Source organism: Melozone crissalis, unplaced genomic scaffold, assembly GCF_028551555.1.
Source record: "Melozone crissalis strain CALT ecotype California unplaced genomic scaffold, PUWL_Pcris_2 ptg000016l_1, whole genome shotgun sequence".
Taxonomy (NCBI): Eukaryota; Metazoa; Chordata; class Aves; order Passeriformes; family Passerellidae; genus Melozone; species Melozone crissalis.
In genome coordinates, this window is record NW_026535794.1 from 10,784,946 (window position 1) to 10,812,600 (window position 27,655).

Below are 27,655 nucleotides of genomic sequence, written 5' to 3' on the forward strand. Positions count from 1 at the left end.
TCAAGAACTGTTCTGCCATCCTCTTCTTTCTGCCATCTCTAACTTGCTTTCTCCTTCCCACAATTTTTGGATCTCCCTCTCTGCTCAGGGTAATTGTGGGTCCACAAAACTGCACCTACCTCTTGTGATAAGCAACCTGAAATCTGAGCCACCAGAGATGGGATTTTACACCCTGAATTTCCCAGAGAGGACTCCAGAGACACAAGGACTGAGAATTTCACCCTTCGAAATCACATTTGGAAAACGGGAGCTGTGGCCAAACCTCTTCTCTGGGAATGCTGCTGCTCAGAGCCAGCTCTGAAATCAAGGTCTTTCTGGAAAGAGCCAATGGAAAGGGGCAGATCACATTTCCAAGATCACATTTCCATTGCCCAGGGCCGCTGAAGCATAGGGAGGCTCCAGCCCCACGTGTGTGAGTGACCAAACTGTAACCCATAAACTTCCACTGGCAGAAAGCTCCATCAGAGCTGCAAAACCTGGGTCAGGAACTTCCTTTTTGACTGACTGGCAGCATGTCAGTAGCAGGACCTTGCAACAAAAGTGATAAGGGACAAATTTGAGGAGTTTTACAGTACTAATGCTTGTTATTGCTTCTCACAAAATGTTACCAAGCTTACAATAATCTTTACACTTTCAGCAAAAATGTGAACAGTATATTTGAATATATTAAAAAGAATTAAAAAAACATTTCACAAAAAACATTTGTTGCCATATGAAAGTCTTTCAGCAATAAATGCCCACACCAGTATTTAAACATTGTTAAAAGTATAATGATTTGTACTAATAAATTATGCAACAAGAGAGGTAAACAAAATAAAATTACAGTATAGCTCTCCATGTTCCTCCACTGAGCATCCACAGCTCTCGGAAGCTCCATTTTAGATGACTAATTAAGAAACTGATATTTTCAGAGCAACAAAAATAAAAGCTTTTATTTGTTCATTTGAATATAAAACAGGCGTTATCACAGATGTACAAAGCGTACTGGTGGTTTAACATACAAGAAGGTTGCTGTCCTTTGCACATAAAAATTTTTGTTTGAATCTGTGATTGGCTGAGTTACATGAATTTCTCTAACCAGTCACCACACTCTATGAAATAACGCTGCTAACATTCAACTGATAAAAGGGACAGTCTTCCCTTGGGTAAAGTGTCAAGCAGGATTAAATATATATAATAAACAAGCACCATGAGGAATCTGCTCCTGTTTGATTAGTTTTGTGTTTAAATGTTCATTGTGTACCCTCTCTTTTTGTGCATGTGCATCGAGTTGATTACATGGTTTTGTCTGACTCCAAAAGCACAAGGTCACAAGACAAACATTTTATACATTCTCATGAATGGTTTATCTACAGTACAGTTTCTAATACAGAACAATCCTTCTTTATTGCTCAGTCTGATGGTGCTTAAATGTTTCCTTCCTTTTGCTTGCACAACAAAACCAGAAACTCAGTTTATCATTTCTCTTAACTCAGGATTTAACAACCACAGATGACAGGTTGCAGAAGAGAGCTGTTATTAACTGCGTTTCACAACTGCATTGCAGTTCTTTTATTCTCTACAAATGCAAAGTTGACTTCGTGAAGGTTAAAGTGATGCTTTGAACGACAGCGAGATTTGTTTTGCAGTACTGAGATCAGCGACAGCAGGACTTCACAAGTTAGTTCACACACTGCAATTATGTTTGTAATCAATCAACATCTTGTCTGAAACCTTACAACAACTTGCCATTAAGAACAGATTTTATTCTTTTCAGGGAGCAGAAAATGAATTTGACAAAGTATGGGATTGGTCTGCAGAGCAGGAAGAGGGCTATTCACAGGACAGTGAGGGCGGAAAAGATGGCCTGAAAGAAAACGCGTCTGACGTGGCGAGATGCTCTGTACTGTACATGCAGACTAAAACGTCCCTACCTTTTAAAAAGATTTTTAACACCCAGCATCGAGACTCCCTTAAACGTGATATAAACATGATAACATTTGCCCTGCAACAATCTTAGTCATGCATATCCGGTAATGAGAGCCAGCACATGAACGTCATTTGGGACAAATAAGAAAAGCATTCTTGGACTGCAGCTGGTAAATCCCACTCTCGATCACAAACAGGTCAATTCAGTTACAACCACATGAAGGAAGGGGAAGGCTTTAAAAAAGGGGGCGTGGGGGGGCAGGGAAGACAACAGAACTGGGGAATCAAACCCCTCTTTTCTCCAAAGGTAGTAAAATGAAGGCAGCTGTGATGCATGTTCTCCTACTCTTCTCCCGTGACGGCCTCAGGCTGGAGACCATGGGACTCCTCGGCTCCTTAGCCAGGCAGATGGGTTCCTCTGATGGTGTAATGCTTTAGGGACTAGACATTAAACCATTCCTCTGATGGTTTAATGCTTTAGGGACCAGTTAGCAGATGCACGACCCGTGCCAAGGGTGGTAGTGACTGTTGGCTCCTCTCCGTTAAGGAATAAATTAAAGACCACCGGAACAATCGTTTCCTGTAAATGTAAACTGGAAGCGTTGGCCACCGAGCTACGTGTCCTAGCTGAGAGGCAAATTGATAACTCTGTGCAAAAAACCCCGAAATTTTTCCTTATAGCAGTAAAAACACCAACTAAAACAATGAAAAAAATTGTGCAACAAAGTTCTGCAGCTAGACAACAGTGCTATTCCTCAACCTGCCTTTTCTAAGTCTAACAAGTGTATGCACATGCCAGCACGAATATTTATTGTTGCCTCCATGGCAAAGAAAAGAAAATTATTGTAGTGCATTTTTAGTCTTAAATTCATTCACTGCCTTAAAGGCAGCAATAATTCCACTTGCTGGTATCTAGAGGATTCTTTTTGACAGGGATACTTAGCAATCCAGGATTGCTTTTTTTTTCTTTTTCCAAAAAATTTGTGAGTAACATTTGATTATCTACAGTGGGAGACACCATGCAAGTGACAAGTACTGCATTTTAAACTTTAAAATCTTTTGTCATTAGTGAATTTATATTTCATATATATATATTTGATGTGATACTATCCACTCAAGATAATACAACACTTTGTTTTTTATATTAGCAAACATTTCAAGAGTTTAATATTCTTGAATGTTTCTTCTCTTTTATACTTCTAAAGAGATCAAAATAAATTAAACGTTTTGTACATAATTACAGAAGAAGTAGTTAACTTATTTTATCTTTTTAGTTTAGTACAAAGATATTTGCAAGCTCATTGCCGAAATACACCTTATTTATAAATTTCTTCCATTCTAACGCTAACAGCAAAGGCTCTTTGGCCTTTGGGCTTTCAGCATCTCTGACAGAAAGCTGCAAGATTTCTAATTGAAAGGTGCTGCTTTGGGTTTTCTCCTCGTACCACTACGTATTTTCCTAAGATGTGGGATCTAAAATGGCTTAAGTTAGTAATGGATCTGTATTCATCAGCCTTTTATGACATATTAAAACAAATGAAGGAAACAACTATTTGTATTAGTATGCAAATTGTTTTAAAAGAATCCATTTGGAGGGCAGAATAAAAAAAAATCTACTTCAGCTTACTTAATGTAAAATACAAAGCCACATTTACTCAAAAAGCAGTATTGTCCAATAAGCAAAAAAAAAAAAAAGTTTAAAATGGGCTTTTCCAACACACTGAAGGGCCTTACCCCATAGTCCTTCTTTTCTAAAATTTAGTGGTAAAAGAAAACATTTCACATTATATTTCCTGCCAATCGTGACTGCTTTGAAAAGTCGTAATAGAAACAGTTCCATTCTGATGAGTGTCAGTATCTTATCTGCACACTTTTTTAGTGGACACAAAAAAATTTTATACATCTATAGTAAAGTCTATGGAAGCTTTAAGGTACAAGACTACATGTTGTAGGCCACATAGATGGGATCTAGCTGGTCTGCCAAAAATCCATCTCGTAGGTGCATACGTTGTTTCTCTCCACGGGAGTTGATAGGAATTACACCAATGTCCACAACCACCACCACCCCTACAATCAGATAGTGTTCCTCCAGGACCACGTTGGTGACCAAAGGAACAAGGTCCAAAGCTTCTTGCTCAGATCCATCCAGCTCAACTACAACGACCAACAAATTTGTCCAGGTAAACACCGCACTGCAACAAAAGAAAAAATAATATTAGTAATGTTTTGGGGTTTTTTTCGCCCATTTAATTTTTTATCCCTTTTCTTGCACCTTGGTTACCGTTTGTTGGAGCTCCTGGGGCTCTTTCCCTGTACTTAGGACAAATTATACACAGCGAGAGAGAGCACACTGCAGGTGGGGCAGAACAGCCCCGTGAGCTCTCTCTTTAATACTGTTGCCATTTTAAGGATTAGGCTGAACTTCAGAGAAACTTGCCAGCCATGGAAGGAGGCAGTAGGACAGCACATGGTTCCCTCTGAAGCCAGGGAAGTGCCACAGCTCTGCTGTGTTCATGGAGTGATGTGTGTGTGGAGGAGCCTCCTCTGGGGCTTTTTGAAGAGCAGCCCAAAAAACCCAGGAGTTTAAGAGAGGAGGCAGCAAGAAGAACAGCAGGAGCATGGTCTGAGCTGAAAGTTCAGTGGGATAGCTCCTGCCAGGAAGGGTGTGGAGCCCTGGGAAGGCACATGGCACAGTGCAGGCTCACGGGGTGCCCAGGGATGGAGCCTCCTCCCCATGCCTGCTCGGCAAACACGGCCACGCGCCTTCGGCACTGGGCTGGCTGCTGTCCAGGCAGGTCAGAGCCCAGCACAAAAAAGCTGCAATTCTTCTGGACCAATTGGTTTCCACACAAATAAGGCTGTGTCTCCATCTGTTTTATTTTGGCTGTTTTATTTCTGTTGGGTTTAAGGGGACAGGAGTTTTGACATTCCTGATTAACAGTTGAGACCATCAAGGGAACACCATTATCCCCAGCATCTCCTCTTTGCTAAAAGAACTTTGAAAGACCCCAAAGTTTTGGTTAAGCCCTTGAGCCAAAGCAGATAAATTTTGGGTTCTGCTACCTGGGACCATTTCTGGCTAAGGATAATGCATTTATTCTTCAAATATGGGGGCTGGGAGGGTATCTAAGTCTGGTGTATGCTTCGACCCAGAGTAGTTTTACAGCTTCCCTCCATCCTCCTCCTCCTCGCATCTCCAGAGTCTCCAAAGGCTCTTGCATCTCATGGGAGGTCAGCACAGCTGAGCCACAAAGACCAATCTCATTCTTCCTTGCAGGTGTTTATGACACTTATTCCTCTAGCTTATTCCACAGAATAAATAATAATATTTATTATTCTACACATGTTTGTCTACACATCAAGCCCTGTACTTTACTCGCCTTTACCTCATAAAATCCGGGATAATTTCTCAGAACTGTCTTGAGCATAAGCATCTGAAAGTCAGAATATATTATGTACATAAACCATCTTCAAAAAGAGCTTCTTACCCTAAGGTCAATGCTTGATTGAGACAGAAGTGCACTGTTTTAGCCTCCTAAGACAGCTCTGAAAATCCATGTACTGTGGAAACATATCTTACTTACCCAAAAATTAGCTATGAAAATGTGCTCTGTGTTGATGCTTGACAGAATGGATTTTAGGAGAAAAGTACTTAACTCTTATAAAAAAAATTCAGATCCTGCCAAAATACTGTTTGATTGAATTCTTATGTGCTTATTGATCTGGAAAACTAATGAGCAGCCAAAGCAAGGATGAGAAGGCCCCTTTTAACTTAGTACTGCTGTGAAATGAATTCTCATTTGTAATTATGTTTTCACAGACATTCTAGTAAGTTTTGATTGATGCTGAATATTAGCAAAATAAAGTATCAATCTGCACAGGTGACCATCTCCAGAGAGGTCCTGGAATTTTTATCGATTGCTGTACAAACATCTAAATTAGTATTATATATTTTTTAACAAAAAAAAACTGGAGAGATTTCATTGAAGTGTGAGTTAGCATTTAAAACCATGCCTGGAAACTATTGCAAGCCTGTTACTTGGGAAAGCAATTAATAGCAAGATTCAGGAGCAGGTCCCTCAAATGTGGTTTAGAATAAATTAGTTTGTCTGAATTCAGGAAACTGATTCCCAAAACTTTCATGAAGCTTCTATTCAGTCCTAAAATCAGTGACACTCCCAAGAGGCTTCAATTTAATTTAAAACTCATTTCATATGTCATGGTTCTAACTCAGTGGTGATCACTGGAAGTAAAAGGAAATACTGCTCTTTATGTTCTTACTGGTTGGGATGAATTTACATTAGCCACTGTGTCTGTCTTATGCATCAACTTTCTAGCCCTGATGAATAAAAAACTCAAAACAAAAAGCTAGGGACCAGGAAGGCTGACCTTTCCTTAAGAAATAACTGAGTCACAATAATCAAGTCACACCCAATGGATGCAAAACAGCCAAAGCACTGAGCTGGGAATGGCCCCTCCTGCTGCTTCCACATCACCAAATGCCACAGGAAAAACAAGGAAGTTGTCAAAACACCTCCAGGGAAAGAAGCTCCTAATTGTTTTCTTCTCCAAATACCTTGTGTAGCTTTGTGTATACAAACCACTTCTAAGCAAATTCCAGGAAGCTCTGTTCTGTTCCTCTTTTGAGACTTTGATATTTAAATGAGTCAACCATGTGCTTTAATTAAAGCACATACATTAAAGCACATGCCACATTTTGTGGTATTAGAAACACTTTCAAAATGCACAGTGTGTGTTTACATCACAACAAAACCAGACTGTGCCACTCTTTCACTTGTTATGTCTTAAGACACAGAAGGTCCAGAGTCAGAGGCTGTTGATTTTGTGCTAAAGTATCTTAAAAGACAAGAAATATTTTAAATGACCTTTCAGATCTGATCCTCAATGACAGAAGCTGCCCAGCAGGAACACATGTCAGTCAGCACATCCTGAGTCCCTCAGTGGTGCCCAGTGTTACGGAATGAGCTGCATTTCTCTGAGGGTGTTTTACAATCTATCAACTGGACATACCCAGCACCTTCTGTGTGCAACAGGAATTGATCAGTTAAATCCTTACTGGGGCATTGTAACTGAAACAAGAAAAGAGGCTCATGCCCCTGTCCACAGAAACGGATACACAAATTATTATTATTATTATTATTATTATTAGTAGTAGTAGTAGTAGTAGTAGTAGTAGTAATAATAATAATAATAATAATAATAATAATGAGTTAGCTGACCATTATTTTGTCAAGAGGTATTTCACAAAGACAAAACAAGGGTCTCTAAGAAAAGCTGAAAAAATTACGAGTGAGAAGTCAAGGACAGTCAGGACGAGGACTGTGAATAAAAATTCCATGATGACTATTTGGCAGAGCATTTGTTAGGAAAAGGCTGGGAACTGTGAGCAAACCAAATGCTGTCACTCAGAATAACTGTGTGTCCCTTTTCTGCAGGGATCACATCTGAGACACATCTAATTCATTAACAATCTCTCTTTTTAAGGGAAAAACAGCCCTGAAATACTGGCCTTAAATATTGGCCTTTGGGCAAAGGGTAGCAACATTACAGAGTGTTTCCTGAATTCTCACTCCTGTGCCTTGTACACAATCACCCAACTACTGGGAAGAGTTAAGGTACTGAGAATTATCAGTGGTGTTTTTCTCTGGTTGTTCCAGCCTACCCCCAACCCTTTTCCAGTTGCCACTTTTTCACTCAGGACTTCCATGACTGTGGAACAAAAAGGATCCTCAAAGTGCTCTCAGCAATCTTGGAAGCAGGAACATAATTTAAGCATTTTTTGGTACTGAAACCCTGCAATTTCTGCAGTGTGATATGGCTGCTTTATTCACTGCCTGTGAGCTCGTAATTTGAGGGGACACCACCCTCTGACAAACAGATACTGCTGAGCACAGCAATTTATCAATCTATGGCCATCTTATAATAGAGCATTCCTTAAACAGCTTGCTCTGAAACCTTTCCATCCACTGCTGGTACTGATCTGACACATTTTCAAGAGGAATTTCATGACATTCATAAAATGTTCATACTGTTCTATATGAAGGCACAGAACCCAGTTCCTTGTGTAATGCCTGTCTGGCACAAAACCATTCCAGCAGTGATGATACTCAAGGGAGGAAGCAATAAGGCAAAATCTCAGTTACAGTCAGCCAAGCAACTAATTGTATTCATTTTAACTGATATTTAAGAAAAAAGCAAAGTCTTTTACTAAAGACCAGTTCAGCTGCTGTGCTTCATTCATTATTAAGCTTCCTGCTCCAGGCCACACCTCTGCAACCAGGACTGAAAAGAAAAATGCACTAAATTGCTCTGGCTATTGCAACAGATTCATTTTGGCTGAAAGGTGAATAGCTGAGCTGTGGTTGTAGCAAAACAAAACAACAACCTGACCGAGTCTTCTGATGCAAGAATAATGAAAAGCAATTTGTGCTCATGTCGGCCTCAAGAAATGATTTCCTGCTGTGTACATCTAAGGATGATACATTGATTAAGACAACATTATTATTAACTCATTGATTTACTGCTTCAATTTCCATTGTGACCTTGATTTGATCACTGCTTCATTTATTAATAACCAATTCAAAAATAACAGGGTGTTCACTAATAAAATTTATTAGTGTGTTCAGTTGTTTGAAATGTTTGCTTGCTTATTCCTTAAAAAAAAGAAGAAAAGAAAAAGAAATATACTGAATGAACTTATCTGAAATCAGTCCATTCTGATTAAGTCTTTTTGTGAAAAGTTTCATCCTAAGGACACATTTGCAGCTGGGTTATAAATCCTGTGACCATCCCAACAGGCCATTTCCTGGATCAATTGCAATATCCAAGGAAAAAGCCCAGACATTATAGATATTTCAGCTTTTTCTGAGAGTCCTGGTGTTCTATAGCCCTTACCATTCAGTGATGCTCTTGTGTGCTCTGATGACAGAGGTTTCGATATCGATCGGGTGGTACCTCATCCCTCGCAGCTCCATGGCTTCATCCAATGCACCCACCACATAAAGTGCATCATGGCGCTCTGCAGGAAAGGGGTAAAAAAATAAAAGAGAAAGATTCTATTCTCCAGTACTTTAAATTATAGAAATGTTCCCATTAAGAACTAAGTAAAATAAGTACAGCATAAGTTATCCTCAAATTTCTGAAACCCCGAAGTGATTTCTGAACTAATGAGCATTTTCCATTACTGAAGTGCAATGCAGAGCAAAAAACAGAAGAAAGGAAGGCAGAAACACTATTTCCATTTGAAAAAGACAAAGGAAGAAATCTTTATCCAAAGACAGTGGCAGAATTCCTGATTTTCTCCCAGGTGGATGCAGAACACATTCCTTTTGTTTAAGGCACTCTGAATAGACAATAGGTTCCTTGTTTCTGTTTTTTCAAAGAGAAAGAACAGATTTGATCCTGACAGTGTGGCTGATGTTCTTCCACTTGCTTTGAGATGGTCACTACAAGTGCCTTTAATCTATTACAAAGGTGTTTATCAATAAACTAAAAACATGCTCTAGCTAGATTGTAAATTGCTTATTCAGGTAACTTAAGCATAACATTTTTATAGCCTATATTTTTTACCTACTGAAGAAATAAATGAGGCTGAAATTACACTTTTTAAAAGACACTAGGCTGAAAATAAATAATTACATGCTAGTCACAAAAAAATATTTGCTAACAGACTTAGAAGCAGAAAACTTTTTTGCCTGGATTTGGATAGTTGTGTGGTGGTGTTGTAATGACAATATGAGATCTACCTAATAAAGGATTGAGAACTTTCTGCACTAGGAGCTAAAAGTAGGAGAATGGAGCAACTCTTTGCTAGGAGAGTACCTAAACTATTTGACTGATTAAGTTGCAATATCCTCAGACAATCCTGGATTTTCTCAGTGTTGGGCTATCATGAAAGGGAAAAAGCCAATGCAGCCCAAAGTAAATCTCTTCAGAAGGCACCATTATAAGGACATGGCACCTGGCCTAATCCACAGGGAATGCTAAAATGTTTTCAGATTTGATGAATTCTTTCTTGGCTGAGAAGCAGCTATTCTAATACCATGGGATCACTCCTGGAGGTGTTCACAGCATTGCTGGAAACCCTACCTGGCCAACAGCCTCCCCCGGTCAGCTCAGCCACAGCCACTCGTGGCACTGTGCTCCTCAAAAATCACAGGGAAAAAAACCCAAAACCAACATTTTCCCCAGCACAGCCTTTGTGTGCCTGGCAGCACTGGTTCACTAACATGTGTACAAGAGACAAGGAACATCATTAAAACAAGCAAGGAAGTCCTGTACCTTCCTGACAGAAACCCAAACACCCTATAGCTTCTCTTGCAGGCTACTGCTTGTGTTACAAGCACCAAACCCTCTGGGGTAAAACAGGAAAATCTGAGGAATGGACAGATCCTGTGATTAGCTTTATAGCAGAGCTGCTGGTCACAGGAGGGACAGGGCTCAGACTCCAACCAGGCTTTTTCCACCTGCACAAATGCATTCCTGGGGACACAACTGCCAAAGCAAACGATGGCAGTTTCAGCTGTATTTCATATTTTTCCAGCCGAAGCACTGGGTATATTAGCAGTGCCAAAAGGTCACTGGTGGAAGGGATTTATAGTACCTGAAGTACAACAAAGTAAAAGCAGCTATTTCAGTAGGGAAATCTTGCCCTCTGATTTATTTTCTGATTATTTTAACTAAGGGTTTCTCTGCAGTTTTACAGGCTTCACAGATGGAGCATATTAGGTACCAGAAGGGCGGTGTCACCCTCCAAATAATTCAAATTATTTGCACAGACCTAGATAGTGAGAAACCTCTTACCTCCATTTGCATCTGTGAGTTCTGTTCTTCTCAGGAACCCCAGATAACCAGTCCTTGCCCAAATAGTCTGTGTGTCTCCAAAGCTGAGTCTTGAGTTAAAATGATCTGATTGCAAAGATTCATCTCCATAGATGGTAAAATACCCACTGGCATTGTGAGTGCTGTGAACCCATATCTAAGTTAAAAGCAATTATACTGGTATTAATTAAAGTAGCTTTTGAGAATGAAGCATTATTGAAAATTCTTGATGCAAATATTTTTAGTCATAACTAGATAATACTAAAAATGTCTTTTAACACAGTTTCTGAACCCATAACTGACCCAGTTCTAGCACAGAGACTCCAATCCACTTTTTCTGAAGTTGCAGGGCAGCTCTGAGCCATGCCATGTTCCTCACTCCTGGTTCAGTGTATTAACCCCCGCAGAGCATCCTCCATGAACACCAGACAGACAAATTATTTTAAAGGGTGAGTGAGGCCAGGGACCTTCCCCCATGGGGAAGGATTCATTCCATCAAACTTGAAGCATCATGGAAATTTTTACAATTTCAAATTAATGAACTCTTACAGAAACTCACAAATTAGACTGTGGTTTTAATTATGATCAAACATGTTCTTCATTTTGTTAACTAGATTTTTAACTGCTTGAAAATAACATAATTTATTTTATCACTCTAGAAGCACAAAATGAATTCGAAAAACATATAGTCTTGCTCAGCTCAGCTAATGAGAGTACTTCAGTGCAGTGAAGCACAATGATTATGGAGAACAGCACAAGAAAACCATCTAGCTGAAATTAGACTAATCTATAAACTTACTTTTCATGTAAGCTTCCACCAGAATCAGCGGATCACCAAGTATAAAATACAGTTAGGAAAACCAGATTTTTTTTCATTTTTTTATCTTGAGGTATTATTATTTAGAAACAATTTGATAACAATTTTAATAATGACACAAATATCATGATCCACACTTTATAATCATCAGTAAAATTCACTATTTTCCTAACTGGGCATTTGATAAGATGTATCATAGGAAATCATTAGCATGCAGAACAATATCTTTGTCTCTGGAATTTAGTCCAGAGCATACAAAGTTGAGGTTCTCATGACTCACCTCACCAAGATGAGAATCTCCTAAGGGTCCCTTTGTTTCTGGATTAGCAATAATGATACGCACTCCTGGCAGGATCTATTGAAAGAAAACATGAGGCAGTAAGAAAGCAGGTACCACCTTATGCAATTGTATGCTGATGCTTTGTCCCCAAAGAACCTTCATTACAAACTACAAGAAATCCTTAACAATCCTTAACAAGTTAGACTTATAGTGCAAAAAATATAAAATAGTCCACAGATATGAAAAATTCTGAGATAATTGGGAAATATGACAAAACTGCTTCTCTTTGTGAATGCTGTTCCATCAAATAACCTCCTCAGAAATGAAATGTTCACCTGCAGAACAAAAGTCTGACTAAATAGCTCCTGTCTCTATGAGAACACATAGTAGGATAGGAAAAACCCCAATGAACCTTTGGCCTAAAACAAGGAGAAAGCCACAGGCTTTCATGCAGTCTCCCAGAATAATGACCTGCTGTGAAAAATGCATGTATTTTATGATTGGCTTTTTGCAAATATTAAAATGAATATTATATGTGTTGTGTTAGAAAGTAATGCTGTATTAATACTCTTAAGTAGTGTGTTAAATATAGTTTTAGGTTATAAAAAATGTTAAAATAGAAACTATGCTATGTAAGATACTTTTTTTAAAGAGGGGACTCATACTGAGATAGCAGTCACAGGACATCTGAATCTTTCAGAGAAAAAGAACTTATTGCTCTCTTATCAGAAGAAACAAACTTCTTCCTGCCTCAAAGGTGCTGTCAGGATTAAGAGGGAGAAGATGCTGATGATCAGACAGAATCCTGTGTTTGAATGGAATTTATCCATCATGCATGAAGTGTATGAATATGCAACAGGTTATTGTTTTTAAGGGTTAATCCTCTGTTAATGGGTGTCCTTTTTTGGGCTCGCGCTGCCCAGAAAAACGTACCCGGACATCCGTAACTCTTTGTCTCTATTGTCTCTTATTGGCCTAATTCAATCTGTCCAAATTATTATTACTCTAATTGTATTACTATTTTTATAACCATTTTATTACTATTAAAGTTTTAAAATTTTAAAAACAAGCGATTGGCATTTTTCACACCTGCCAAAGTCCTCATGCAATGGACATTCACCTACAGAGGTGGATGCTGAGGCCTAGAACAGAAAATGGAGCATCCTCTGAGCATGAATGTCTGCAGGCCGTGCACAGAAAGCTTCAGATGAGCACCCAGAGCACCAGAGGCTGCCCCTCTGTCCTCCCCCTGTCCCCAGAGGATGCCCCAGCAGGGACAGTCCCTCTGCAGTGACCAGCGAGCTCAGCTTTGGCCATCTCAGACCAGCTCCCACTGCGGTGGGCTCTGCATCCATGGCACTGCCTGCACCATTTGTCAGCTGCCTCAAGAATGAAAAACCTTCTTTTTGCATAAAAGAGGGAATTGATTTCTGCATTAAAGAGCAAGGCACAGGTTCTGAGAGAGCAGTAATGCATCAGTTGCTGCCATCATGCTGTAACCTCAACAGTAAAGGAAGGACATCAATCTGCACAGCTAATGGTGTCTTCCACAGTCCTACATTCATGTAAAAATGAACAGAAATGGATATTTACTGAAAATATGACCATGAAAGTTACACTTAAATCTTCTTTAAGTACTTACTTTTCCAGACTCCATGAGAGGCAAACTATGTGGAGATCCTCTTTCGACTAAACGAACTCTGTAAAATAATATGTATAATTCACAGTTGTGTTTATTTGCTTTTTATTAACATTTATTTCTGAAAGGAATGGTTAATGGTTGCAGAGTTTAATTTATTTTTGCAAGAGTATATCCTGTTATGTGGAACATAATGAGACCTAATGTGTAAAATTAGTCAAAATTTACAGAAGGAAAATAATGAAAAAAAGATGTGTGTGAACTTTTTCTTAAATAATAAATTCTTCAAATGTAGTTGGTGGCTTCTATTTGTTTTTGATAGACTTTTGTAAATGGAATTCCACGCACAAGAGGGATCTAAAATATTGATTTCCCACAAGAACATCATAAAAGCCAGGGCACAGACACAAAAGCATGTGAGCTGAGTGAGCAACCACATTCCACAAGTAGCTGACAGCTAAAATCAAAATCATATCAAAATAACTCATAACCTGGCCTCAGCTTGAAATCTGCATTTGCAATCTTTTAATTATTTTCAATGGACAGTGGTTGATAAACATTTTAATATTTAAAAAAAATAATTTAATGAAAAATGTTATTACTGCTGAGATCAGATCCATTCTCAGAGTGTGACTTTCTTGTGCTCTCTTCCTTTTTTAGATAAGTTATTTCCCCACTAAGTGAATTGGAATGTCATCTCTCCTTCAGTGGTATCATGGTATGGAAGGAAATTTGTCATTTAACCTTAGAAAAGTACTCAGCAGGTTAGAATGAAAGAGACTCCCAAGTTCTAAAACAGCTGATGATCTCAGCCAGTACATGGCAAAGAAAATTTGGTAACATTTACTTATTCCTGCATCCCAAGTAACTTAAAAGTTCCAACAACCATGGAAACCTTAAAGTTCCCGCTTTTGAACAATATCCATAATCCACTTAACCAAGCTAAATCTGGACTTGTGTCTCAAGAGCTGTTCTTATTTCTTTCCTCCCCCCAGCTCTGTGCATCAGAAAGACAAAACCCCACAATACAAGGTGCCCAAAAGCCAACCAAGTAAAAGGTAAAGATGAAACGTCAGATGACACGAAAACAGGCAGGAGCAGATGGGTGGAGACCTGGATCCCATCAGGCTGAGCATAAAGCTGAGTCTATTAGGAGCAGTCACAATAGATCTTTTTCTGACTGTTTTGAGGTCTTTTTATAGACAGAGCATGGCAGTGCTCACTTTGGGAAAGGAGGGTTGAGGCACAGAGAGACCTCAGCCAGAGGTCCCTTTGGAGAACAAAGCTTTGGCAGGTTCAGACCCTAAGCAGAAAGGAGCTGGAAAAAGAGCTTTCTCTCTTTTTTTTTTTTTTTTCTTTCCTCTATTTCTTTGCTCCAAGAGTCTTCTATAAAAGGTGAGACTGTTGAGGTCAAGGCAGGAACAGTGAATAGTGTTTTATCTGCAGTTCTGGGAAGTCTCTCAACCTTGATGAATGGGGCAGGGCTAAGCCCTGAGATATTGCACATCAGTGTGAGCAGCTCCTCTCACTAACAGGAAGATACAACCCAAACACTCAGGAATTTCAGACCTTTTTCCAAGTTGTGTTGAGAGGAAAAGGATGTGAAGTGCCCAACAAGGGGCACTGCCTGGAGCAGGCACAATTGGGCACTGCAGCCAGACCTACAAGGCGTGTAACAGGAATCACTTTTCAACACTTGTTCAACTGCCACAAAACTCCCAGACCAGGCCTAAAGCACTAATTCCCTCCTCTGTGTGTTACATTGATGTTATTCTGCCTTTGTTTACCCTGTTGTGTTACATGTGTCACACGTCTGTGGTTTTTGACATTTCCTGCTGAGCTGAAAAGCTGCAGAGCCACCACTGGATTGATGGCAAAAGCAGTGAAGCCACAGCATCCATTTGTCCATGCAGGGACACAGACCCAGGGCAGCAGAAAGCCAGGCCACGGGAGCCTCTCTAGAATGTGTGTGCAAGGCTAAATTAATGCTGCTCCATAAAGGGTACATCTACATCAGCCACACTTGTGGCAGCAAATGGCAACGAAATGGCACACAACCACACAAATGGCAGCCAAATCATAAATATTTAGGAGTATTCAGCAAGGGTTTTAAAAATAACTCTGTATATGTTGAAATGAAATCAAATATTGCAAAAGCCAGTCGCTACTAGTGCCTATATATTTCTGCCTTTGTATATATATATTTGTTCTGTAAAATCCATATCCATCTGGAAATAGAGAATGCCTATAACTGAGTTCTTCCAAACAACTGACATCTCCAATCTTTCAGTAGGTATTTGCAGATAGGCAGCTATTCCTGGAAGAAACAGTCATCATCTCATCCACTTGGTACCTCCTCTAAGAAAGTTATTTACCTATTATTTACAAGCATTTGTGAAATTGAGAAAATCTTAGAAAAAAGACAATTTAGAAAACCTCAGCCACAAGCACTGTTAAGAGTGACAAAGGTCAGGAAGCACTTTATGGAATTTAAGAGAGGTTTAAAGAGAATTCTATTTGGATCACAGTAGGAAAACCCTCCAGGGCAGGACAAGTGTAGGTCAGAACTGTCCAGCTGCCCAGAGATACTGGTGGCCTTTGCTCCCCTCCTGTCATTAAGATGTGCCTCCATGAGTTTTGCTGGACTACAGGCCTAGGAAAAATCATAAATAATAAAGCAACAGATTCGATGGTCAGTGGTGTGACTACTGGAAAAGAATCTACAGTGATAAATCAGACAATCCCCTCTTTGCTTTCAGCACCCGTGCTTCCCATCTTGTTCTTATTAGCACTGGAGTATTCTTCTAGTTCCCTTCTCCACCTGTTTAGTTTAACCTTGCCTGATTTTTTAGCACATGGTGATCCACAGAAGGTGCAACTTCTCACTTTCCAGCTCTGTTAAACCTCTCCCACTCTGTGCTTCCCACCTCACATCCCTACAGAGTTTTCATGGCACTGCACTAAACATAGAAACAGCATTTCCTGGAGGTTTTCTGTGAGGGCCCTCTTAGCACCCAAAACCTTGGATCCATTTTTTAAAAGTTTCTGCTAAGCTCACAGTTCATTGGGGAACACATTGTTAAACCTCTAACAAATCCAAAAATAATAAAAAATACTTTGCACAAAGATATTTCCAAAAAAAAAAACCGTAAAACATGAGATTCTGATGTTAGCAACTCTCATGTGCATTCCTAATTTTAAGAGCTTAGCAGTCTCATTAACTCTACTGTGACTAGATACTGTGAATAAATCATGGGCATTAGGCAATAATTTTTAAAATGAGTTTTATTGTGCCTCAGCATAAAATAATTCAATTGTTCCCACTCTTCCTCAAGAGATTTCCCTTTTTCCACTGAAAAATGCAGACACTATCAAAAACTTCTGCGCTTCCCTCTTGAGCAAACAGCATCACTATCAAGGCTGCTTGGGTAGCAATATAAAAATGCAGAGCCCAGGGACCATCAGGCCCTTAAAAACAACATCCCTGAATTAGCCAGGTGATGCTGGCAAAGAAGCACAGAGCTCCCTGGGACAATGGCAGCAATCCCTCCCCAAATTCCCAGATAATCCCAACCCACTCCCAGGCAGTGCAGCTCCAGGAAGGGCAGGCCCTGTTTCTCAGCAGGGCTCCAGAGCTCTTTGTTGGGAATGCAAACAATCTCTCACAAAGTGAGCCCAGAGCCTTCCTGCTGCTTTCTGCTGCTGCCCAGTCCTGCTGGGAAGGGCAGAGGGGAACATGGCACTAGAGCCAGGCTGGCAAAGAGCCTGAAAATCAAGTGGATGGGAGGAAACAAAACATGCTGCCCTTGGGTGTGAAAGCTGCTTCTGCACCTTCTGGTGGTTTGCAGCCAAGCTGAGAGGGAAAACAGAAATGGGCCACACAATGTGGGGCAGACACAGGGATTCTCCCCCACTAAATTATCTGATTGGAGGAGGGGACAGAAGATGTTTAAGAATTGTTGCAAAGCTACAACCAGGGATGAAACACAATGAAACTGTAATATTTACACAGAACAGCATAGAAGAGTATATTTTTCATACATTTTTTCCACTGGTTCCTAAGAACATTTTCTTAAAAAATTCTCTTACTGGAGCTGTAGAGTTGAGAAAACTGTCTGGTTCCTGGGATTTAATGGGGAATGCAGCTACACCCCCAGTATGTGCCAACTTCTTTTCTTGCTACAATTTAATATCTTGAACATATTTCATCTACTTTAAATCAAACACTTACTATAGAATAGTAGGGCTGAAATCTGACTTCAGAACAGAAACTGGCCAGCTATAACTAACCAGGCACTGCCATCACTGTGCAGCGAAGGGGTATCAAAATGCAGCAACCATGTCTCTCTGAAACTGAAAATTTTGTTTATGCTCCATTTTAGATCTGGTTCATTTGGTGATGAAAACTCTCCAAAACACACTGCACAACTTGCTAGTGCTCCTCGCTAATCAGAGAGTTTGTCAGCAGAGCTATCAACTCTTGCCTTGGGAATCTGCAGGGGCTGGCACATGCAGAGTGGTACTGAGCAGGACTGCAGTGCCAAAACTGGGCAATCCTTCAGAGCTGGCTGTGCTGCTGCTCAGAGAGAGTTTGGATTCTGTGATTTTAATAGAGATGGAAAGAAGCTATGAGGTCATCCAAGTCTTGCTGCCTGCCAAAAAAAGGCTGCTCCCTGCAGTGCACTTTTGAGTGCTTTGCCTACTTCTGTTAGATTATTTCAAATGATGGGCCTTCTTCCACTTCCTTTCAGGCCTTATTTCTCAGCTGAATTTATTTCAAATCCAGGAACCTTTTTCACTCTGTGATGCTTGGCATGAACCAGTCTCAGCTTCCTCTTATTATTTCTATCTCTCTACATCCAACTCAAGGGAGCTTTTCCCCAGTGCTCCTGTTCTCTTTCAATATAACTCATTGCTTTTTGAAGAGATTGCCTTTTACCCTACCACTTGGCCAAACCCCACATCTTGAACTTTTGTCTTTCCTTTATAGCCATTGCCTCAAGCTGAGCCATGGTAATTGCCCTCTTCCTCCTTGCCTGTGTGCCAGCATCTTCTGTCAGCCAGGCTTGGGCACTCCCATCATCTGCAGCTCTGATTTATTTCCCTGCCTCTCCCACCAAGCCCTCCTCCTGCCTGGAGCAGCTCTCACCCCATGGCACAGCTCTCACACCGTGGCACAGCTCTCACCCATGGCACAGCTCTCACAGCACGGCACAGCTCTCACACCGTGGCACAGCTCTCACACCGTGGCACAGCTCTCACACCAGACCATGGCACAGCTCTCACACCATGGCACAGCTCTCACACCGTGGCACAGCTCTCATCCATGGCACAGCTCTCACCCATGGCACAGCTCTCACAGCATGGCACAGCTCACACCCCATGGCACAGCTCTCATCCATGGCACAGCTCTCACACCATGGCACAGCTCTCACTCATGGCACAGCTCTCATCCGTGGCACAGCTCTCACCCATGGCACAGCTCTCACACCATGGCACAGCTCTCACTCATGGCACAGCTCTCACACCATGGCACAGCTCTCACACCAGACCATGGCACAGCTCTCACACCGTGGCACAGCTCTCACCCATGGCACAGCTCTCACAGCATGGCACAGCTCTCACTCATGGCACAGCTCTCACACCGTGGCACAGCTCTCACCCATGGCACAGCTCTCACAGCATGGCACAGCTCTCACTCATGGCACAGCTCTCATCCATGGCACAGCTCACACCCATGGCACAGCTCTCACAGCATGGCACAGCTCACACCCATGTCACTCCACAGCCATGCCAGCTTGGAAGCCCAAATCTTTGGTCTTTTTCACACTAGCTATTTGGCACTCTAATTCTTTCAGCATCTGTTCTTGGATGATGCTACTCTTGAAAACCTCCAGCAACAAAGCCTAGAGGAAGCCAAACAGGATGTGATGAACACATAACCCAATGTATTCAAGCCCCCTCCTTGCCCACAGAGTTTCAGTGGCTGAAAGCAACAGCCAATGGTCTCTGGTTTCATTCCAGCCCTGTTTCTTACATTTATCTACTGACCATCATCCTACATTAAAAGTTAAGCTTGTGGGGGAAGAGTGGATATTTTCTTATCCTGCAAGATAGTGATGTTTTGAAAATTTTTCTGTATTAAACTGGAAAAAAGAAGTTAAATATGTACAGAAGTTGTAAATGGAATAAAAAAAAATGTGGCAGGTCAGAAAAAGAGGTTATTTATGGTTAATATTTCAGTGCATTTTGTTTTGAAATTAAATGAATTAACTCTCCAAACTGAAAATTATTTCACCCACATCATGAGCAAAAATTAAAAACTTAATGTATTTTGACCACTTTGAAAACTCTTCTTCCTGAAGCTGAAAAGGATCTGCCCAAACTGACTCTTAGGAATTCAACACAACAGTCTTTTACGGTGAAAAAAGGAGCCAACTACCGAATTCATTAGAAACTGTAACCAAAACCAAATTGCAAGGCATTTAATGTCAGAGACCTTTTATATGGCTACATCCAGAGCACAGTGATTTCCCAGTTCTGACTCAAATCATTGAGAACTACTGCCATCAACAACACCTTTCAGATAGGCATCAATGTCCAGTCTCAGATGGTGCTTGGATTGGCTCCTGGTGGGACAGGGCTGCTGCAGCCTCTTCTTGTTTTCTATAGGTAACAGTGGGTCTGTACTGGGTCAGGGCTCTCTGGCACTCAGGACTGTCAGTGCATTTTCTCCATACTCAAATAATAAAAAGTTTCTACATAAACAATTCCAGAATTAACAAGTTAGTGAGCTCATTCAACCAAAAGAATGGAAATATAGACCAAAGAACATAAGCTCTGCCTTTCAAAATGACAGGCAGGTTCAAATAGCAAATCAGAAAAGTAGGAAAATTGCACAGCTGAACACAGGCTGAAGGGAAACTGTAGATAATTAAGACATTTCCCTGAACCATCCTGGTTTCCCCAGAGCAGATTTTCTCCTATCCCATGATATATTCAAATAATGGATAAATACAACTGACACTGAAAAAGGGCTTTGGGATTTAGGCAAACTTTAACCAACAGAATGAGGAACCATTAAACTTTCTGTATGCTTAGGACATATTTTAATCCTGTTAATTTGATAATCAACAAGAATTAGCACTAAATCATTTCCTTTAATGCAAAGGAATCTTTCACTACAGACCTAAATTACACTTCATGTGCCAAACTCCCTGAGGTCAAAAGCTCAGAGCTTCCAATCCTTCAGATGGCTGGACAAAGAAGCAGAAAAAGTTACACAATTATTTAAGACAGTTCAGAAAGCTGCAAACAAATCAAAATGGGGCAGGAAGGGAACACTCAAAGCTTCACAGATTAAAAAAGCAATAACAATTTTATCATAAAAGATTATGGGAATATGTGAAAAGGTTATGTTTGCTTTCAACTTTAAAATGTTCAGCTGCCATCACACATTAAATTTGTTTAAATTACCTTGGACACTGTTTAAAGCACAGTATACAGCTATTTCAAGAGAATGCAGTGGGCCAGGACTCTGGAGAATTTGGTCTCCCACCTTGCATCTCAAGCACCATCAGGTGCAGCATCACCTTTCTCTGTACTTCAGATTCAGCTTTGCAAAACCAGACATAAAGCTGCTCACAGCTGTTATCTTTTTACTCAGATTACAAACCTCCCAGGACATGGTGTTTATTACTAATTGTTTTTACAGCATTTTCATAATCACAGCTGAGATCTGATAATTCTCTTTAATGCAATATGCTTTTTCTATTTTATGTAACCCTTTGTCTTCCTAGTCCTAATCTCTAAAGAGACTTCACATACAGTGAAAAATTTAATTATAATGAACTTGGGATCTAAAAACATCCTGAGCTAATGGAATTAGCTTATTTGTTGTTAACAAATGATGGAAATTATTTTAACATTGCTAATGAAATATTCGTGTTTTACATTCCCACATGTAATCAAAGGTGGAGTTACTGAAATCAAGTAATTTTCTTTAAGCTGTCCCCTTCTCTTGCTATAACATCCAAATTTCCCACCATTAGCTGACTCAACCTTCATTTTTGAGAAAGAATCTGCACAAAGTTCTCCTTAACAACAACCAGGGACATTTCCTGTGCATGGCACACCAACACATGAAGCTATTTTCTCAAGTGAGAAAATAGATTCATGCAGGTGAGCACTCAGAAGGAAAGGGCAGCAATGCATGAGCAGCAGAGCCTTGTTCGCCTGCAGGCCCTGACAAGGGACAGTCCTGTCACAGGAGACTCCCTGGGAACCAGGGCTGAGCTTCTTGAGACTCTTGGCTTACTCAAGTTCATCTTCTGCTCACAGACACTTCCATTAGATGCCATACTAAATAGGACAAGTTAGGCTTGAAGCAACATGTTAAGATCCATTGAAAGGAGCCATTTAAGAGGGTATCACATCTCTAACCAAATTAATGTATCCTTATATAAATAAAGAATGATTTTACTATCCAGAGCTTTCCTTCCCAAGCCCAACCATTCCTTCAGCTTTCCTTCAGCCAAAGATTTCACTGACAACAGGAGCCAAGTGAGTGCCTGAGGCTCTCTCATGTAATTGGCAGCACAGCACCCTGTGCTGAATTATTTGTCACAAAAACTGAGTGTGTGGCATGGCAAAGGCCCTGTCCTCCTGCAAAGGCTGGCAGGAGAAGAGGGGAACAGAGAGGGGGGTGGAGAGCACATGGGAAGCTCCATCTCTTACAGCACAGCACAGTTTGTGGCTTGAGCTGCAGAGGCTACAAAGCCTTGTTCCAAATTGTACATATATTCATTATTTCCCTTTCCAAAGCAGATGCCTTGTGAAATGCCCTCTAAGGCAGCAATGTGGGAAAGCTGCACATTTTCCTCCACTGCTGAAACAGCAAATGTACCCTATGCTGATCACTTGGCACTTTTAAAGAATCAGTATTTAGCATTCCATTAAGAGTATATACCAAAATGAAGGAAAGCAAATTGTTTCAGAATACTTTATCGGTAAAAATGAAATAACTAATACACCTTACTTGCATAAAAAATGGAAGCATTAAAATTCCATTTTATTATGACATTCCTGTAACTGTGCAGCTATACTCATGGCAAAGTCTGGGAGAGAAAAAGAAAGAATTATGGCCTTTAGGCAACAAAAAAAGGAAGACATTTTAAAAAGTCTTCCTCAGAAATCTGAGCAGCCAGCTTGTTTTATCTATTTCCAACTTCCATGAGAAGCATAATTGAAAGAGAAGGACCTGTAACACCAAAGAAACTCAGGACACTTGGAAATGGAAAATCATTTTTTTTAACAGTGTCAGACACTCTTCAAGAATAAATATGTTGGTGTATTTTAGTAAGTTGGAAATGTAATAAGCAGTGAAATTCCCAAGAATTTTAATGTGATTTTGTAATTTCAAAATTTTGCAATTTCAGCAAAATTATTGTTACACTCAAAACTGCCTTGTAAAAAAAACGGAACCATTTTCCATCCAGTTCTTTTACTCATAGTGGAAGAATGACATGCAAATGCTGCTTGCAAACAATAATACAATAAGTGTACAACTGCAGTACACCCACCTTCCTGGACAGCTACAGCTTTTTGTTTTCCCTTTGTCTTTGTCTTACTTGATACACAGGACAGTATTCTCTTTCCTCTAAGTCATCCAGGGAAATAGAACTGGAATTTCTTGATTTGTAGTTAATTATGCTAAACCACATCCTCTCTCAAAAACCATATTGGGAGCCAACTCTTATTGTCCTGTTCCACTAAAACCATGATAAGCTTTTCTCTTGAAAATGATTTTATCAAGGAAGAAATGGGCTTGTGTCAAGGGAGGAAATACTTCAGTGACAAGTAATCTTGCCTTGGAAAGCACAAAAATTACTTTGCAGGGCTCTCACCCCCCTTGTTCTTGGACATTTCTCCCTTTCTTCTGCCCTGCCCAGAAGTTGTGCTATGTCTGGAAACACGAGGGAGCTTTCAAAGCCCTTTAAAAGGTATATTTACAAATTTGGTTATAACTCTGGATCCTCATGGGTGAATAGTACAATTTCTTCAAAACTATTTGCTCCTCTTCAGTTTCCCAGGCCATCAGCTTTATTCCTAATCACTGACTATTCAATGTACAGAGATTAAACAAGTTCTCCTGATGCAATCAGAACAGCAAGAGAGAATCTTTGCTCCTCTCCAGATAGGCTGAGAGTTCTCTGAGCCAGCACTGAGTGTTCACATGATGCTTATCAGCCCAAAAGAACTTTTCTTTCTGGGAGATTTGTTTCCCATAGATCAGAAACAACACCAGGGGGATTTCTGAGACAGCAGTGTTTGCATGGCAGAAAGAAAGCACAATACTGCTGAAAGGCCAAGACTGTATCTTCTCCTGAGGAAAAACATGAAGAAGAAGGAGGCTTTTGCCAGTACCATGACAAAGAGCTTATACTCACAAATAACATTCTGAAAGCTAATAGGCAAAATGCCTAAAAGCCAGGCAGTTCTACAAAGAGTCCTCAAAACCAAACTGCATCATTTCCTTTTGTAAATCTTTGAGGAACTCAGGTTTTATTTTAAAGACCTCAGGCCCTTCTCTCAGCTGAGTTACTTCTACCAACTCCATAGGGTGCAAATCTTTTCACTTCCATGAAAAAACTGTTTCTGTGATAACAGAAAAACATCCAAGCAGCACAAAGCAGCACAAAATTACAAAATGTTATGGGTGATGTGTGGAACTTGGAGTTGGAGCCACCCATATGAGAATATCCCTGAAGCTCAGGGTGACAGGAATGGAGGTAGCACTTGACAATTCCATTGGCAAAATGAGCTTATTGCATCTAAAGCCCTCTGAGAACAATGACATGGGAGGTCTGTTTTGAACAGTTCACCAGGTATGTGGAATATTACACCCCAAAACAATCCATGCTCTCTGCCTCCAGAATCTCACAGCAAGGGAAATGCTGGCTGGGTGTCACAGAGGGCAGGGAGGGATTTTAACCACCCCTCTGGACCCCACACAGTGAACACTAAGGACTTTGGTTTTCTCTAACCTTGACTGGGCTCTGTGTGCTGTAACCCACTGCAGGAGCTGGAAAAGCCCTGCTCCCCCCAGCACCAAGGGAGAAATCCTCAGAGCTTCTCTTCTGCTACCATTGCCCAATGGCTTTCAAATAGGATGAATGCATTAAATTTGCACAAAAGGTGACAATCTCACTGTCACTGACTTGCTATTGGCAAGTGTCCTTCTGACACACCTCCCCCTGTGTGAGTATAAAATGTTCCCCTCCACACCCTGGCTGTGCTACAGAGCACTGCTGGGGCTACAGCTCACTAACAACTCAGCTAAGGAGTTCTTTCCTGTGGTAAACCTTTAATAAAAGTATTTTTCAAGGTAGATGGACGGAGAAGTGGTTGAGAATAAGGGAAAACATCTCCTGTGGCTTTGCTGTTTGGTATTACCCCAAACAATATATAACATGAAAGTTTCAGCAAAATGCAGAGAAGGATAAACAATTGACAGCCATAATAAAAGGCTATTTTTCTGCTCCTGCATGAAGTCTGAAATGCTGGAATATATTAAAATGAAGCCAAAGCCTTCACTGATTTCTATTGACAGAACCCAGATTTGAGACGGGGCTCAGTGTACAAGCAATCTATAAAAATAAATCCTAAGTAACTGTTTTCTCATTTCTTTGAAATGCTACAAGTGCTCCCTTCTTTTCTTGAGGAATGAGATTCAGAACTGCCAATCTGAGAACAGCTTTGCCAGGGAGACAATGTCTGAGCAAGTCTGAAGGAAGTTCAGAGAACTCTGAATGCTCTTGGGATCCAAAACAAAAAGTAAGATTTGCTTATTATTTTTAGTACAACAGATAAATGACTTCTAAGAAATTGAGTGTGCTAATGACAGACTAAGTACATACAAGGTATTTTTTTTAAAGAGCTACATTAATTTGCATCAGTCCAAGATGTCAGTGGCCACATGGGAAAAGACACCTATTTTGTACAGCTCCAGACTGTTGTTTAATAAAGAGGGTAATCAGAATAAAATAATTGTTCTAATGATGGAGTGGGAGAATTTCAATGAAAGACTGTGGATATCACAATGAATCTCATTCCTCAATTGAATAATAGCCAGACTGACAAATTAATAACTTGAACCCTAATGCACATTTTTGCTTCTGGTCTGTTTGCAATATCCCACACCTGGATTTGAGCCCTCTTTGGTGCCAGCTGCCTCACTATGTCTGTCTATCTCAGCAGCTCACCCTTACATGTAGCTCAAAAGGAACTCTAGTAAACCACAAAAGAGATTAATAAATTAATTTCCCCATCTTTATTACCCTACAGACTTAACTAGATGAAACTGAATAATTTAAAAGATCATTTCATGCACCTATTATTTCACCAAAGGGAATACTGAAGTTTGAAGACAGGATAAGATGGGAAGGGATGTCTGCATGTGTGAAGCCAGAGATGGCATCAAATAAAACAGAAAACTGTTTACCAGCACTGTCTGAAAGTCTTCATTCTTGCCCAGTTTGATATAAAATGTCAATGCAGTTCAATAAACAGTTTAAATACAATTTGCAGTCAAAATAAGGGGGAGCTGTCTATGTGAAATGCATGCAAATGGTATCTAGATTTTCATCAATACATTTGTGACTTGGTTGGTGGCTCTCTCCCCCTGGGAGTCCAGGCCTCCACTACATCAAAGCTCCTAAGTTTTCACTATCTGCTCCTGAACAAGACTGGTGACTTTTTATCTGCTTTTGGGGGTAGACAGATTGCAATGAAAATGTTTCCTTTTGCTTTTCTTATCCTTTTAAAAATAAAGTTCAATATCGAAGTAGATCTTTCCTTGCTCTGCTTAGGGCAGAACAGAGGTTTTAATATATTTTTAAATGGATAAAGTTTTGATCTAGAAAAGAATATTAGGATGCAAGGGGATGTTTATCTTTACAGGATTTGCATGAAGTTTCAACTTCAGGAGAAGATCAATGATCTTCCTCAGCTGTCACCAGATGGATCCTTCAGCTCACTATTTAAAATTCCTGAGGAAATTCTCTATAAAATATTTAGACTATGAAAGGTACAGATACCTAGGAAAAGAAATTCTTATGTTAAAAATCTGAGAAACAATTCAAAGAAGTAAAAATATTTCAATATTTTTAATGTCATTTTATTTCTAAATCATCCCTGCTAGTTTCAAATTTAAGGTAATTTCAATGTATTATCAGATTAAAACAGTAACTTTTGAAAACAGCCTTGAATGGGTCTAAAAATGTATGGTTTAGGGTGTTTACAAATATACTGAAACATTTGAGAATCCAGCCTGACCTGCTGCAGAGCACAAAAATATTTTTGCCCTGTTGATGGGAAAGAAAGATATAATTTGGTTTATTCTCAGTTTGATGAATTGGCTTGTTTTGCCAATAAATAGCTTTTCTACCAAAAACTAAGCTGCTGTTAAGGATGAAGAAGCTGTGAAATTTTAATTTTAATATCAGAAATGTGTTTTTTGCTGGACATTTTATAACTACAAGTGCATATTGTTTTAGAACCATCCAGATACAAAGGACACTTGGGCTTCAAATTTACATTTTTACCATACAAAAGGATGCGATGTTGCAAAAGCCACCATCTTTCAAGTATCTGGTGTTTTGGCATTATGAGAAAAGGCTCTCTCTCTCACTCTCTCCCTTTTTTATCTTCCAAGCACTTCTCAGCTTTTAGCATATTTAGGCACCTTGTGCTTAACCACCTGAGAAGCTTTCTGAGGAGAGCATGACTGGTCAGAAATATGATGGAACAGTCTGACAACAGGCCTTTAGAAGCAGGACAAGAATATATATATTTATTACATTTATTTTCTCTATTTTGTGGGGAAGGAGGAATAAAATGGCTTTCCCAGAGGCAGAGAAATGCAGCAAAGATCTGAGCAGGTCAGAGCTCTGCAGCCTGTCCCTCCCTGGGCATGCCCTGGGCACACAGAGCTGCCCTGGGCACACCTCTGAGCTGTGCTGGAAGCAGGAATCCACCTGCTGGAAGCAGGAATCCACCTCTGAGCTGTGCTGGAAGCAGGAATCCACCTCCTCTGTCCCTTGGACCTGAGCTAAGCTCCGTGGTCCCTGCAAACTGCACTGCAGGGACACATCACCCACCTGGCAGATAA

General features: G+C 40.2%; 1 protein-coding gene across 3 annotated transcripts in view; it reads right to left on the reverse strand.

Moving 5' to 3' along the window:
* Positions 1–553: 553 nt before the first annotated feature.
* The window catches only part of DIP2C (disco interacting protein 2 homolog C), a 310,433-nt gene continuing 283,331 nt past the window's right edge, over positions 554–27,655 (reverse strand). For 2 of the 3 annotated variants that reach the window (XM_054273407.1, XM_054273406.1), the window contains exons 34-38: positions 13,489–13,546; positions 11,847–11,921; positions 10,732–10,906; positions 8,824–8,947; positions 554–4,100 (exon numbers count right to left, since the gene is read on the reverse strand). In XM_054273407.1, coding sequence (XP_054129382.1) covers positions 3,848–4,100; positions 8,824–8,947; positions 10,732–10,906; positions 11,847–11,921; positions 13,489–13,546 — 685 coding nt within the window. In that variant the 3' untranslated portion in view covers positions 554–3,847. The remainder of the gene's footprint in view (positions 4,101–8,823; positions 8,948–10,731; positions 10,907–11,846; positions 11,922–13,488; positions 13,547–27,655) is intronic. The other variant, XM_054273408.1, reaches the window with a different exon arrangement.